At 41.1% G+C, this 16,310-nt stretch overlaps 1 protein-coding gene across 5 annotated transcripts in view; it reads right to left on the reverse strand.

The window, feature by feature from the left end:
- The window catches only part of sbf1 (SET binding factor 1), a 67,742-nt gene that overhangs the window by 38,827 nt on the left and 12,605 nt on the right, over positions 1–16,310 (reverse strand). For 4 of the 5 annotated variants that reach the window (XM_088347074.1, XM_088347073.1, XM_088347070.1 and 1 more), the window contains exons 2-7: positions 13,834–13,925; positions 6,900–7,037; positions 6,708–6,836; positions 4,964–5,074; positions 2,805–2,825; positions 1,156–1,261 (exon numbers count right to left, since the gene is read on the reverse strand). In XM_088347074.1, coding sequence (XP_088203200.1) covers positions 1,156–1,261; positions 2,805–2,825; positions 4,964–5,074; positions 6,708–6,836; positions 6,900–7,037; positions 13,834–13,925 — 597 coding nt within the window. The remainder of the gene's footprint in view (positions 1–1,155; positions 1,262–2,804; positions 2,826–4,963; positions 5,075–6,707; positions 6,837–6,899; positions 7,038–13,833; positions 13,926–16,310) is intronic. The other variant, XM_088347071.1, reaches the window with a different exon arrangement.

A 16,310-nucleotide genomic window follows, 5' to 3' on the forward strand; every position in this document is an offset into this window, starting at 1 on the left:
GTCCGCTTCGTCGAAACTAAAAGAGGTCCAAACAAGTGATGTACCGCCCTTCTTCGGTGCAAGCTTTGTTTCCTTTTCGTTTGTTGACTCTGGGACTATGTTTACGGAGTCCGCCATGACACTCAATGAGCTTGCAAACTTTGAATCGCGTTTATTGGCTTGTGCTATTATTGAAACTTGCTTCTGATTGGTCGGTGCTTTTAAAACTCGAACGGTAACAATTGTGGTTGGCCAAAACTCCATCACTCACTACAAAACCTTGAAAAAAACGCAGTGCTTTGCGGTTTCACAAGCGCACTTCGTCACATCACAATGTCAATTCAATTTCGGTTAATCGTGCAGCCCTAACGTGCTGTGTACAAATCGCCAAACAAACATTCAAACTTCTGACTTCGACTTCGCATTGCCGCCCCCCTACTGCCCCTTTCTTCCTCACCGACCCCAGATCTTCCACCGCCCCCAGGGGGGCGATACCGCCCACTTTGGGAACCACTGCTGTAGATGAACAAATGGTGTGAGGGATGGTTTAATGGATGGATGGATGAAGAAATTGATGATGATATAAATGGATGAAGACATGGATGGGAACATGAATGCATGTATGGATGGATGGATAGATGAATGAATGGAATGATGTATGTATGGATGGATGGATGGTTGTATGGATGGATAAATGGATGTACGAATGGATGGGAGACATAGCTCAATGGATAAAGACATAGCTGAAAGGATGAGGACAGGGGTGGATAGATGAGTGGTTAAAGTATGGATGGATAAATGAAGCTCAATTGATGGATGGATATATAATTGGATCATGACATGGATGGATGGATGGATGGATGAATGCAGGAATGGATGGATAGATGAGTGGATGGACAGATGGACGAAGACTTAGCTTAATGGATGAATGAAGACATGGATAGATAATTGGATGTTGTGAGAGATAGATGGCTGGATTAGGAACTGGAAGAGCATGCTTATATTTGCAAATATTTGAATAGTCACCCAAAGATTGGGACACACAAATGTCCCACAAGAAATGGGAAAGCCAAAGTGACGCCACCTGATAACAATCAGCGGCAGCTCCGCCAAAGCCCAAGATATCAATCAGGAAACGCCGTGGCAATACTGTTGCCAGGCTACAAGCGTCCCTACCGAGTTGTCTGAAGAGGTGAGCCACGCTGCTTCCGCTGACGGGGAGCGAGTCGTTGATGGGAGTCTGGATAACTTGCCTGTCGCCGGCGCCTAAAGTGATGGTCCGCTAAAAGACAAAAGAAAGGAAATAAGAAACACGATCTACATGGCGGGTTTTCACAGAGAATTTCAGAAGCTTAGCGGCTACATGACAAGCAAGCCATTCCAGCTGATCGGAAAGAGGACGGAGGTGGACATCCACCTTGCAGTTAATCTGCACTTGGGCCACCGTAAATATTGATCTTCAACAAACTGATATGGAAAGTGTGATTCTCAAGACAGCTGGATGTAATAATGTTAGCCATGCAAGGCTAATTCTTTAGCAGCCGTGAAGTTTGGTTTTTCATTACATTAGAGCAAAATTCTCAATTACTACCTGTTTATGGCAAACATGATTAAGTTAAAAAAAAACTATCACTATTGAAAATTAAACAGAAAAATTCAAAAACAAAGGACAATTGGTGAATACAAATGGTTTTAAAAACCATCAGTATCCATTCAATCACTTTGAAATTACATCAAACCTCCTAAAGACCCGATCTTGTTTCATGTGCATATATGTATGTCCACTCAAGTGGACGCCAGGTCTTAGGAGGTTAAACGTCTTTTTGATGCATGATAGTTATCGAATCAAAAACAGGCAAATAGAACTTTACAGTAATCGGCTATATATATATATATATATATATATATATATATATATATATATATATATATATATATACACACACACACACACACACACACACACACACACACACACACACACGAGATCCAAAAACGAGATACGCTGACCCATGCTATAAGACATAATCAGCCAAAACTTCTTGTTTGAAAGATTCGAAGCATTTATGTTCCTTATTAGAATGTTTCAATCTTCATTGTATACATTTTTTTCCATCCATTCTAGCAACTATTCTATCCAGCTAAGACAATGCAACTTGATAAAAAATGCAAAATTGTTCTTAGCCAAGGCATGTGTACAGTTCAGTATTGGAGCACTTGTATCATGTTTCCACATCATGATAAATTTTACTTTCCTGCAATATGTCAGTGTGATGTTGCCATATTTATTACTGACAAAATTAATGTCGATCTATTATTGGATCAAAACAAACTGTCATCTCGCCAACACTACTTTTGGAGACAAAATAGGTTATTGTGCATCCCTAATTTGTAAAGAAGTGCAGCAGAAGCGGCCATATTTTTATCAGGAACAGGCAAGCGCTTAGCAATGCAACCATGTGATCCAACAACTGATGATTAGCTCGACCAGGGGTAGGCAAATGATGGACTGTGGACTACATAGGTCACGCCAAGTGGTAAAAAACTCCTTGATAAATATTTAGTACCAAAAAAAAGTGTCACTGACAACAAAAAATGCTGTTTTGGTGCAAAAAGGCAGCTAATGCATTATAAAGGGAGCTCGGATATGTATTATAATAGAGAAACTTTTTATCAGTAAATAACAATCTTGTTAGTTACAACAATTAATAAAAATAATTCCAAATAATCAGCCGTTGATCACATTTTTATGAGGGCTTGATTTGCAGAGGAAGAAGAGGTGGTGGGAAACGGGCTTCTGACAAAAAAAAGTCAAGCAAGCGTACCCCACTGTCCACTCTCTCCTCCTGGAGAAAGAGACAAAAGATTGGGTTAGAGAAAGTGGGAGAGAGGTGTGGAGGGAGAAAGAAAAATAGACCGACATACAAAAAAGAGAAATAAAGAAAGAGACAAAAAGAGAACGAGGCAGAGAAATGATTAAAATGTAATTAAATTAAAAACAAAATGAAATAAAATAAAAACTAAACATAATAGCATTTGAAATAGGTAAAAATAAAATGAATTAAATACAAAGAAAACACATTTGTATTTTTTAAAGTGAGTTTTTAAATGCATTTTAACAAATTTAGTGCTCAATAATATGTATAGTAAATAAATTATACAAAATGAAAATAACCTTATATATATATATATATATATATATATATATATATATATATATATATATACACACACACACATACATACACATACATACATCCAAAATTAAATAAATAAATACGAAATGAATAAAAATTCAAAAAATAAATTGAAAAATAAAATAAAATAAATACATCTTTTAAATGGGAAAACACATGGATAAAATGAAATATAACACGAAAATTCAATAGGACATTTTAGAAAATGTGAAATATTTCACATCTGAAGCATAAGGTCTATAAAAAATATATATTTTCACAAAATAGTAATGAACATAATGTGACACTATTTAAGTCATCCTAGTATGATTATACATTCAAAGCGTTTCGGCCGAATACTTGTGATTCTTGAATTGGGACTGACTACCTTTCAGAAAGCCATCTGCCATCCCAGATGGTCGCCTAGCAACTAAACTACAGCAAACCTGTCCTGGATTAGCGTGTGCTGGATGTTTTATTAGCCAAACATGTTACAACTCCTAATCATTTGGAAAAAATTAAGAGATCCGGGATAGTTGACGAAAAAACAGCCAACTATGAATATGAAAAAAAAGAATATATTAATTAATTATAATAATAACTAAAATAAAGAAATGAATAAAATAAAATAAATAAAGAAAATATGATGGAAAACCTAATGTGTAAATAAAAAAGAAAAAGTTGTAAAAAAAAAAAAGTTTACGTATAAAAAAATAGATAAAAATAACAGAAGGACGGAAAAAGCAATATTTAAAAAATAAAATAGTACTCCAAATCACGAAATCCAAGGAAGTTTTCATTCTCATAGTCACGGTAGAAGATGTCATTTCCGCTTCTCGCCAATATCTTACAAGCTTTAAAAACTTTCTTTCTGCTTTTTTGGCCAAATACTTTGCTATTTGCAGCTTGTTATCTGCAGAATATGATTTTCTTTTTGGTGCCATTTAGTTTAAATTTTACTTTCACTTTTGTTCGCTGCATTTTGCCGAAATGCGCACTTCGGTGCCAAACCGTTCATTTTGGTGCTGCAATTCGAAGTGCACGCTTGATTTGAGGGACTCTGACCCAAGTAGACCATAAACTGCGTACTTCAGCCGAAATGCACACTTCGGCACTGAAGAATGCACGGCTGAAATAAACGCGAAGCTTTACTTCAACGGCGAAGGTTTATTAAATCGAGTTAATCACAGAAAATGATGCCCCGACAACTCAGGTGCTTAAGGAATCCGTGAAAAGTGACAGAAAAAAAATAAGAGTATAAAAATAACAATTAAACAGAAAGTCAATGCGTAGCCTTGAATCACAATAAGTCTCAAAGGCCTGCACAGGCCACCATTACAACATCTCATCTGAGACCTGTATGCAGGCTTGGAAAAACCCTTCAGCATGAGAAAACTGAAGACACCTTGAGAAGGGGGTGCACTGAAATAACCCCCCTTCCAGGATGACAGGGCTGCATGAATATAGCATTCAGTTTAAAAAAATGTTGTCGGACATTTGTCTCCAGAAGAAAAATATTATGAGTATTTAGTTGGGGTGAAAAATATTCCAGCATGCCTCAAAAAAATCACAAGAAAGCCCAAAGAGATGACTATAATCAATGTCTTTCTGACGGGATTCCAATGTGTGATTGAAACACAAACATCATTTTGATTGGACCTTGGGATGATAATCCAACGTTACCTGGAAACAGGTCGGCAGCCCGTCCCGTGACGGGACCTGATTGACCTTGTCTAAACTACAAAGCTGCAATATAGAAATATAGAAAATTTACACAAATAAAACACCCAGGGCTAGTCAGCGCTCACCTGGGAGCCTCCAGCGATGGGGATGATGCAGGTGAGCAAGTTTCCGATAACCGTCTCCAGAGGCACGCTCAGGCTGTCCACGTGCACGGTGTACACCAAAGCCAGGCAATTCTGCTCAGGGAAAGAAATTAGTCAGAGAACTTCCATTATCTCGGCTTAAGGCCGTTTATATGAACCTCCTTCGGGTAGAGTTAGAGTGACAGTGAGTAATAAAGGACCACTAAAGGTCAGTGTAGCTTAGAATCAAGCTAAAACATGTGCATTAGAAAAAGGCACACCATGGAATCCCGAAGAATCAAGTTCATAAACCTATTGCAATAATAAACCCTGATAGGCTGAAAATAGCTTATAACTAGAGTTGGTCAGAGGTAGTGAAAGTGGCTAACTTTAGCAGCTAGCAGGGAAGCTACTAAAAAGTAAAAGATTGTAAGAGCAAGGTTTATTCACATGTAGCAGCTAACAAGAACAGTAAGCAGCCATAAACTGTAGCCAAGTGGCTAACAAGAAGATAGAGAGGGAAACAGTGGTAAAAAAAACATACCAGATGCCTGAATCACTTCACTTTGTGACACCTGCCTGCATTATTAGCTGTGGAAGGACTAAGCAAGCTTTATTTACGCTAAACAGCTAAGGATAGTGCCTGGCGTTGAGCCATAGCTTGCAGCAAAGCGGCTAAATAGAGTGGCAAGTTAAAAGAAACATTAGGTGAGTGACTAGAGAAGGAAATAGTGAAAAAGAAATACTAAATGCCTGAATCTGCAGACTAGGCAATGTTTATGCCTATAACCAGCTGTAAAGGCAAGTGACATTGAAGTAGTTTCTAACAAGTGGCAAGCCATAGTATGCAACCAAGTGGCTAATGTCAAGTCACATTTATTTGAATAATCCTTAATCACATAAAATCTCAAAGGACAGCAATGGCCACAGTTACAACACCCCCTGATCTAAAACCTGCATGTGAGCAAGGAAAACCCCAGGAGAGGAAAATAAGCATGAGTGACTAGACAAGGAGCGAAAGGAAAAAATGCTAGAGGCCTGAACCAGTCAAGTTGGCAACTTCTGCGCCCATGACTAGCTGCAAAGGCGAGTGACAGTAAAGGACAAAGCAGGACCCACTAACAATAACAATAGGGGTTAGTGGCAAGTCATATTATGCAACCAAGTGGCTAATGTCAAGTCACCCTTAATCACCAAAAGGCTCAAGAAGGGACTGCACAGGCCACAATTATAACATCCCCTGATCTAAAACCTGCATGCCGGCAAGGAAACACCCAGCATGAGAAAAATAAGCATGAGTGGCTAGAAATGGAATAAGTGGAAATATTTTTTGATGTCTGAATCTGCGGAGTCAGCATCTCCTGCGTACATGACTAGCTGTGAAGGTGAGTGACAATGAAGGGCAAAGAAGGGCCACTATCAGTAACAATAGGGGATAGTAGCCAGCCATAGCTTTCAGCCAAATAGCTGATGTGAGTGGCGAGAGAGAGAGAGAGAGAGAGAGAGAGAGAGAGAGAGAGAGAGAGAGAGAGAGAGAGAATAGAGAGAGAGAAAGAGAGAGTGAGAAGGAGAAAAAGAGAGAGAAAGAGAGAGAGAGAGACAGAAAAAAAGGGCCAGGTGCCTTAATCCAATGTATTTTTTGCTTATTATGTGAATTCATAGTGTTTAATTGAAATGAAGTATTCGTTATACACGCTTGCTTAAAATGTTGTAAAAAATATGTGTAAATAAATTAAAAGAATCCTACCCTGAAAACCTCCGTGTAATCCAATCGGGACACCAGCACCAAACTCTTGGGGGCAAAGACCTGAGCCGGCTGGATGACCGTCAGCTCTTCGTCAACCTCGTCCACATCGCTGCCACGGGTCTTCTTCAACTAAAAACCGATACCAAAATCCGATAGTTCCCTTCTTGCTGTTCCTAATCAATGTTAGCTTACGTTGGGGTTGTCTTGAGCCTCCCAGAAGGTGAAGCAGGCGCAGTAGTGGCGCTCTGAGTTGATGTCGGTCAGAACGGCCACAAAGAAGGAAGCTGGCAGACGCTCAGGCACCAGCTGCCAACCGCTGGGCTGGCAGAACTAAGAGAATTAAAGAACCAGTGAAAGACCACTAATCTTTATCTGTACGGAAAGTACAGAAGACTCCCGGGTAATGACATGAACCCATTCTGAGGTTTTCATGGTTATCGTGTTTTTGCTTCTTTCTCTAGCATCACAGCAAGCAAATAAATACAGTATAAAGATAAAAGAAGGCATTCTGGGAGGTAATTATTTTATTTTTGTTTATATACATTTTGTTTGGATAGTTTTTCTTTTCTTTTTTTTCTTTCATTTGTTCAAAAAAGAATTCTGCTTTTTGAAATGGTTTCTGTTTCTTTCAGAATAATGTGTATTTTCATAAATACAGACAGACACTGCCCTACTTACGAACGAAATAGGTTACGGACGATCGTTTGTAAGTTGAATTTGTTCGTAACTTGCTTCAGTGCCATAATTTGCATGGAATGTATTTGTAAGGTTTATATAATTATGTTTAAGGCTTGTATAAATAACCTGTATTGTTTTGTACTTAAAAATAAACATTTAAATTACTTTTATGGGCTTCAAGTGGAGGAAAAAAAAACGATCCAACCATTTTCTCAACCACATCAAGCTTTCTTATTCCAGTTTCATTTCAAAAGAAACGGCTCCCTTCTTCTTTACACCAACCATAATGAATGGATGCACAAGATCTCAAACAATAAAAATGTCAAAGTTCTTAGCGAGCTGGAGACGCAGTATAGAATGTTTACACATGAACTAGGAAGAGGAAGCGGATTTCTTCTTCGGCGTGGTTGCTGGAGGACCTCTCACAGCGCCACACGCCGGTAGCGACGGAAAGAAGCACTACAGTAATGTCCTGTACTCAGAAAAAGGTGCACACAATACAAAATTAGACTCACAGTAATGTCCGGATATTTTGTGACATCCCGAAAAAAATGATTGCATCTATCGTTCTTCATAAGCTGAATGGTCGAAAAAAAAAAAAACATTTTTGGAAGTATTTTTTCGAATATTCTTTTTAAATCAGTTTTTATTCACTATTTGCCTGTTTTTCAAATAATAAATCTGCCTATTGAACTATTTTTCCTGAATATTTATTTTGTGTTGTTTTTCCTTAAACACACTTTTCACAATATTTTTTCTGTATTAAAAAAAAAAAGGCAAGGCAAGTGGTCAAGTGGGGTGTGGGCGCCTTTACCCTGAGGGAACTTTTGTTTCCCCCTAAAGAATCAAGTGCAATTGCAGCTGTGTTGAGTATAAGTTGTACCATGTTTTCTGGACTACAGGGAGTGCAGAATTATTAGGCAAATGAGTATTTTGACCACATCATCCTCTTTATGCATGTTGTCTTACTCCAAGCTGTATAGGCTCGAAAGCCTACTACCAATTAAGCATATCAGGTGATGTGCATCTCTGTAATGAGAAGGGGTGTGGTCTAATGACATCAACACCCTATATCAGGTGTGCATAATTATTAGGCAACTTCCTTTCCTTTGGCAAAATGGGTCAGAAGAGGGACTTGACAGGCTCTGAAAAGTCAAAAATAGTGAGATATCTTGCAGAGGGATGCAGCACTCTTAAAATTGCCAAGCTTCTGAAGCGTGATCATCGAACAATCAAGCGTTACATTCAAAATAGTCAACAGGGTCGCAAGAAGCGCGTAGAAAAACCAAGGCGCAAAATAACTGCCCGTGAACTGAGAAAAGTCAAGCGTACAACTGCCAAGATGCCACTTGCCACCAGTTTTGCCATATTTCAGAGCTGCAACATCACTGGAGTGCCCAAAAGCACAGATTCAGATTCAGATTCAGATTCAGATCTACTTTATTGTCATTCTAGTACACGTGTATACAGAACGAAATGTCGATGCATCTGACCCCCACAGTTTCCTTGAATGTACAGATATAAATAATGTTGTATTGTATTTTGGCGACGTATAGTATTTTACCATAGTGCCGATAGTGCAAGAAGAGTAGCTAACCAGATGTGCAAAATGGGCAGTCAGGTTAACAAGTCAGGTACACAGTAACATTAACACTGTAACAATAACGCTGTAATTACAATAGTGCAGAGAGCAATGTGCAAGGAGTGGCAAGCTATTAAAAAAACTGCCAGTAGTGCAAAAAGTCAGATTAGCAGCCGTTTAGATTTAAGTTAACTATATGTTAGATTGACCATTTAACAGTCTAATGGCCAGGGGGACTAGACTATTGCGGAGCCTGGTGGTCCTGCACCGCACACTGCAGTACCTCTTCCCAGAGGCTAGCAGAGTGAACAGTCCATGATGGGGGTGAGAGGGGTCCCCGGTAATGTTTTTAGCATGGGATAGGCAGTGCTTCTGGCCAATGTCCTGAATGGAGGGAAGTGTAGTCCCGATTATTTTCTCTGCTGTCCTCGTTATCCTCCTCACACTACCCCAGTCGGTAGCGCTGCAGCCTCCACACCACACAGAGATACAGCTGGTCAGGATACTCTCTATGGTGCCCCTGTAGAATGTAATGAGGGAGGGTGGGGGCAGGTGGGCTCTCCTCATCCTCCGCAGGAAGTACAGGCGCTGCTGTGCCCTCTTAACCAGTGATGCAGTGTTCACGGACCAGGTGAGTTTGTTTGTAATGTGCACCCCTAGGAACTTGATACTGCTGACAACCTCCACAGCCTTGTTGTTGATGCAAAGTGGGGCATGGTTGGGCTGGTTTTTCCTAAAGTCGACAATGATCTCTTTAGTTTTGTCGACATTCAGGACCAGGCTGTTGTCCCTGCACCAGCCCACCAACTGCTCCACCTCCTCTCTGTAGGCCAGGTCGTTGTCATCCCTGATGAGGCCCACCACTGTTGTGTCGTCAGCATACTTCACGATGTGGTTTGTGGCGGACCTAGGGACGCAGTCGTGTGTCATCAAGGTGAACAGCAAGGGGCTTAGGACGCAGCCTTGGGGGGAGCCCGTGCTGAGGTAGATGACATCTGAACTGTTCTGACCTATCCGCACTGATTGGGGTCTGTCACAGAGGAAGTCCAGCAGCCAGTTCCGCAGGGGGGTGTTGAAACCCAGGAGTCTCATTTTGTCTACCAGATGTTGTGGGATGATGGTGTTGAATGCTGAACTGAAGTCCAGGAACAGCATCCGCACATGGGTGTTCTTCTCCTCTAGATGTGTCAGGCTCAGGTGAAGCGCAGAGGAGATGGCATCCCTGGTGGAGCGGTTTGTCCTGTAGGCAAACTGAAAGGGGTCGAATGAGGAGGGGAGACTGGAGGTGATGTGCTCTTTAACCAGTCTCTCAAAGCACTTCATTATGATAGGAGTCAGTGCAACGGGCCGGTAATCGTTGAGTGATAAGATCTGGGGTTTCTTTGGCACTGGGATGATGTTGGCAAATTTGAAGCATGATGGTACTTTGGCTTGGTCTAGCGAGGTGTTGAAAATGTCTGTTAGTACACAAGCCAGCTGATCGGCGCACTCCCTAAGTACCCGCCCCGGAATGTTGTCCGGGCCTGGAGCCTTCCTTGTGTTGACCCTTCTCAGGGTCTTCCTCACGTCAGATGAGTCCAGGTGGAGTGCTCTTTCGTCCTGATTTGGAACCGCTTTCGCTGCAGGGGTGCCGTTTTGTGCCTCGAACCTTCCAAAGAATTTGTTGAGGTCATTCAGAAAGTCCATGCTAGTGTTCTGCACTGGGGCGGTGGTTGGCTTGTAACTGGTGATGGCCTGAATGCCTTTCCACATATCCCTGGTGTTGGTTGTGCTGAGGAAACGTTCCTGGATTTTTTGACTGTGCGTTCGCTTTGCTAGTCTGATAGCCCGGTTCAGGTTAGCCCTTGCTGATAACAGCGCCTCCTTGTCACCAGATCTAAAGGCAAGGTTCCGTACTTTTAGTTGTTTTCGTATTTCAGCAGTCATCCAGGGCTTCTGATTGGCACGGGTGCATATAGTTTTGTTATTGCTGACGTCTTCTGCGCATTTACTGATGTAGGCTGACACAGAAATGGCGTACTCATCTATATTTATTTTGTTGTTGTAAGTGGCAGCCGATTTAAACATGTCCCAATCAGTGCAATCAAAGCAGTCCTGTAGTGCCTCCATTGCCCCCTCAGACCACACCCTCACCTGCTTCACTGTAGGTTTTTTTCTGGTCAGCAGGGGCTTGTATGCTGGAATTAGCATAATAGAAAGGTGATCTGATGAGCCAAGATGGGGGCGGGGGGCTGCTTTATATGCACCTTTGATGTTTGTGTAGGCCAGGTCTAATGTGTTCCTACCTCTTGTAGCAAAGTTTACATGCTGATGGAAATGCGGGAGAACTGTTTTCATATTGGCCTGGTTAAAGTCCCCCGCCGCAATAAAAATGCACTCGGAGTAAGCATGCTGCAGTTCACTCACAGTTCGGTAGAGAACGTCCATTGCCTCCTTCGTATTAGCGCTGGGGGGCACGTACACGGCAGTAATGATGGTCGCGCTAAACTCCCTCGGTAGGTAGAACGGTCTGCAGATCACCGTCAAAAGTTCAATGTCTCGTGAGCAGTGTTTCGAGATTATCTTCGCATTTTTACACCAGTTGTTGTTGGTATAAATGCATAGACCGCCCCCCTTGCTTTTGCCGGTGAGCTCGCCGCTTCTATCAGCGCGGAAAGCAGTTAGCCCCACAATGCTAACAGCGTCATTCGGGATAGATGAGTTTAGCCATGTCTCCGTCAGAATTAAAGCACAACAGTTCGTCAATTCGCGGTTCGATGTTAATTCCACTTGTAAATGGTCCAGTTTGTTGTCCAGGGAGCGGACGTTGGATAGGAAAATGGATGGTAGAGGCGTTTTGAAGGGTTTAGCCTTCATCCGAGCCGTTAGCCCGGCCCGACAACCTCGTTTCCTTCCCCGGTCACAGCGCTTCCGCTTGCCACTTTTACTCGCTGCTTTGTAGGCCGCTGCGTTCTGTTGACGTAGCACTCCGAGGCTAAGTAAACACTCCAGAGTGATCGTCGAAATTTGCGCTGGATTTCTGGATGTTCGCATATCCAGCAAAAAACTGCGATCGTATATTAATCTACAGTTAGAGTTGTCTTTGTTCGCCCTCATAAACTGAGTCGAAGATTGGGGTTTTTGACTAGAATGTGAGAAACTGTCGGGAGCAGATCCAGCCGCCAGGGTGTGCAATACTCAGAGACATGGCCAAGGTAAGAAAGGCTGAAAAACGACCACTGAACAAGATTTTTCTAAGGTTTTATGGACTGATGAAATGAGAGTGAGTCTTGATAGGCCAGATGGATGGGCCCGTGGCTGGATCGGTAAAGGGCAGAGAGCTCCAGTCCGCCTCAGACGCCAGCAAGGTGGAGGTGGGGTACTGGTATGGGCTGGTATCATCAAATATGAGCTTGTGGGGCCTTTTCGGGTTGAGGATGGACTCAAGCTCAACTCCCAGTCCTACTGCCAGTTTCTGGAAGACACCTTCTTCAAGCAGTGGTACAGGAAGAAGTCCGCATCCTTCAAGAAAAACATGATTTTCATGCAGGACAACGCTCCATCACACGCATCCAAGTACTCCACAGCGTGGCTGGCAAGAAAGGGTCTAAAAGAAGAAAAACTAATGACATGGCCTCCTTGTTCACCTGATCTGAACCCCATAGAGAACCTGTGGTCCCTCATCAAATGTGAGATTTACAAGGAGGGAAAACAGTACACCTCTCTGAACAGTGTCTGGGAGGCTGTGGTTGCTGCTGCACGCAATGTTGATCGTGAACAGATCAAAGCACTGACAGAATCCATGGATGGCAGGCTTTTGAGTGTCCTTGAAAAGAAAGGTGGCTATATTGGTCACTGATTTGTTTTTGTTTTGTTTTTGAATGTCAGAAATGTATATTTGTGAATGTTGAGCTGTTATATTGGTTTCCCTGATGAAAATAAATAATTGAAATGGGTATACATTTGTTTTTTGTTAAGTTGCCTAATAATTATGCACAGTAATAGTCACCTGCACACACAGATATCCTCCTAAAATAGCTAAAACTAAAAAAGCCCCACTCCAACTTCCAAAATATTCAGCTTTGATATTAATGAGACTTTTGGGTTCATTAAGAACATGGTTGTTGTTCAATAATAAAATTAATCCTCAAAAATACAACTTGCCTAATAATTCTGCACTCCCTGTATATATCGCTCGAATTATAAGGCGCACTGCTCTAGCACAGTGGTTCTCAAATGGGGGGCGGGTAGGTGAGGAGGGTGGCTCTGTCAAGGAGGGGTGCGGGCACGTTTGACTTCGGGGAACAATTTTTTTCTTTTCTATTCTTTTCTTTTCTTTTTCTAAATATATTTTGCTTTTTCTTATTCAAACATGTTTTTCTGTTTTCTAACATTGTTTTCGGTCATAGAAAATATAACTATTTTTTCTGAACTATTTTTCTACGTCTTTATTTTTCGAAAATATATATACAGTGGGACCTCACTACTTCACGGTTCCACGTTCGCGGGTTCAGAGCTTCGTAGGTCTAAATAATAAAAAAAATAAAGAATAAAATAATGAAAAAAAATCAATGTTTTCTTTTTTTTTTAAGCATTTTTGAAGGGGTGTCGCTACTTCGCGGATTTTAACTTTTCGCGGGTGGTTTTGGTCCCCATTAACCCCAATAACCGAGGGATTACTGTACATGTTTTCGAAATATATTTTCCATGACTCTTTTAAATGGAAGTATCTGTCCATTTTTTGTCTGTTTTGGCAATAATTATCATTCTGTTTTTGGGGAATGTTTTAATTTCCACGGTTATCATCTTCTTGCTTCTCCCTTTAGCATCACTGCAAGTCTCGGCTTAGGGGTGTCTTATTCCGGGGTCGACCGTGTCTTTACGTACCAGCTCTACGCCTTGTGGGAACGGGCTGTCCTCCCAGTCTTTTTCAGGAAACCGCTGGAGAATTCGACCTTGACCTTCACCTTCGCCCTCCACTGGAGTGAAAAGAAGAGGAAGAGATTTGAGGTCTTGTTCGCTGATCACACGGATGCATCAACTCGTATGTTTAAAACGACATACATATACGAAACAATGAAGATTGGATATTGTCGATTCATCGATAAGTGGATAATTGGCATGTTGTGCATCCCGTACTGTCATGTTGTGTTGTGTTTCGGTGCTTTTTGTGGAATTACACTCTTCTATATCTTAAAGTAAATAGTTCACGTTTTGCTCATTTTAGAACATAAAAGTGTTCCAAAAAAATCATGTTTAATGGTCTAGTCCTCATTGCACTCTTGATGTCGTTTTGTCCACGTGCGAGTACATATCCTCTGCTGTCTTCCTTTCAAATTTTGTTCAGTTAGGGCCAATTAATGTTCCATAAATCATACATAATTGTCTTGTCGTCATGGCACTTTTAGTATTGTCCTATCCCTCTGCGAGTATATATATTCTGTGTCGTCTTACGTGCATGATTTGTTCAGCTAAACCTAGTCAGTGTTTAAACTATATGTCTCATCATCTTGGTACTCTCGTTGCTGTTATGTCTATGTGTAGGAATGTTTCTTCCAACTTATCCTATGTACCGTAAATTCCGGACAATAAGCCGCTACTTTTTTCCCTAACTTTCAACCCTGCGGCATATTCAGTGATGCGGCCAATTTACGTAATTTTTCTAACGGCCGCTAGCAGCGCTCGAGTGTTGCTACCATTAACTGCCCTGTCAAAGCTATATTATTATTATTAAAGCTTTGAAAACTCTCGGTGTACCTTATTTCTTTGTAAATATGTGTAACCGATGTATAATATGTATTTGCAACAGTATATTTTTGTAATGTATTTATTTGAATCTATTTTAGACACTTATTCTGATATGTTTTGCACGGGTGAACGAAAAATGAGGGGCGGAACAAACGTGGGGTGCCGAGTTTAAGTGGGGACCGCTAAAGGTGAGGGACAGACAAGGAAAGAAGAGGGGGTAAAAAGTTGGTTAAAGAAAAAGGAGTTGCGTGAGTAAATGTGTTCTTCTAATATATTTTTCCCACCTTTACCTTTGGAAATATACACTTTTTTCCTTGGATTGCTTTCAACGGGACCTGGACTCTGCAGGTCTGCATCAAATCTTAAGTACCGGTATCATTTTCCGTTCATTTTGCCGGCTGTGATTTTTGGACTGTGGACTATAATGAAGGACATTTAGTAGCTTGGCCTTTTGGCTGAGAGTAAGTGTCCCGGCTCCTAGGCCTTGTAGCGTATTATGAACTGACCGATAACGGATAATGGATAATGAATAACGAAGATAGAACAATAACCCTTTAAAACCCCGAAGGACATTAAGTTTCAATCGCGGGACTTGAAGTCGGGTTTGGGTTAATTTTGAGTTTGTGTTACATGTTTAAATGTGGGGGCATGCGGCTTATATACAGGTGCGGATTGTGTATGTACAAAATCGGTTTTCCTCTTAAAATGTGGTGGGTGCGTCTTATAATCAGGTGCGCTCTATAGTCCAGAATTTACGGTAAATGTAATCTTTTCTTTTATGTTTCATTCAGTTAGAGCCAGTTGATGCTCCTGCATCACATGTCATGGTCTTGTCATCATGAACTAGCTGGTATTCCAACAAGGTCCTATATCTTGTTTCCTTTTTGTTTTGTTCAGTGAGACTTAGTGTTACAACAATATGTTTGATGGTCTCGTTGTTTGCGCACTTTCTTTATTCTGTCAACATGTGGGAATGTTTTTTGTTTGAGAAATAGTTGTTTAGCAAACAAATCCTGTATCCTTACATTTCTTGGTCTCGTCATTATGGCACTCCTGCTGTTGTTCTGTCCAAGTGTGGGAATGCCTGTATTGTTTATCTAGCATATATTGTTATGATAGAGCTGGTTGGTGTTGGAATAGAACTAGTTTTTCTATTTATACTTGAGTATATTCCCTGCGTCCTTTAGATTTAATATTGTATTTAATTAATACTAGTTGGTATTCCAACATATTGTTCATAGTCTTATTTTCATGTTGTCAGTGGAAGCTAGTTTCCGTTACCATAATTAGATGCGTCGTCTCTTTTCATATCTTGTTCAGTTAGCTCTAAGTAACCGTAAAATCCGGACTATAGAGCGCACCTGATTATAAGCCCCACAAACCACATTTTGCGGACATTATTGGTTTTGTCCTTACACAAGCCGCACCTGTATATAAGCCGCTTGCGCCAACATTTAAACATGTAACACAGTCTAAAGTTTATCCCAAACCGGACTTTGGGTGGCGCGATTGTAACTGCAAATATAGTACATAATCCATCCACCACAATCGGCAACATGAACGGACAATGATACCGGTAGTAAGAATTTAATGCAAACCTTTAAAGTCCAGGTCCC

The sequence above is a fragment of the Urocampus carinirostris genome, chromosome 11, assembly GCF_059441175.1.
Source record: "Urocampus carinirostris isolate Australia breed hairy pipefish chromosome 11, RoL_Ucar_1.0, whole genome shotgun sequence".
Lineage (NCBI taxonomy): Eukaryota > Metazoa > Chordata > Actinopteri > Syngnathiformes > Syngnathidae > Urocampus > Urocampus carinirostris.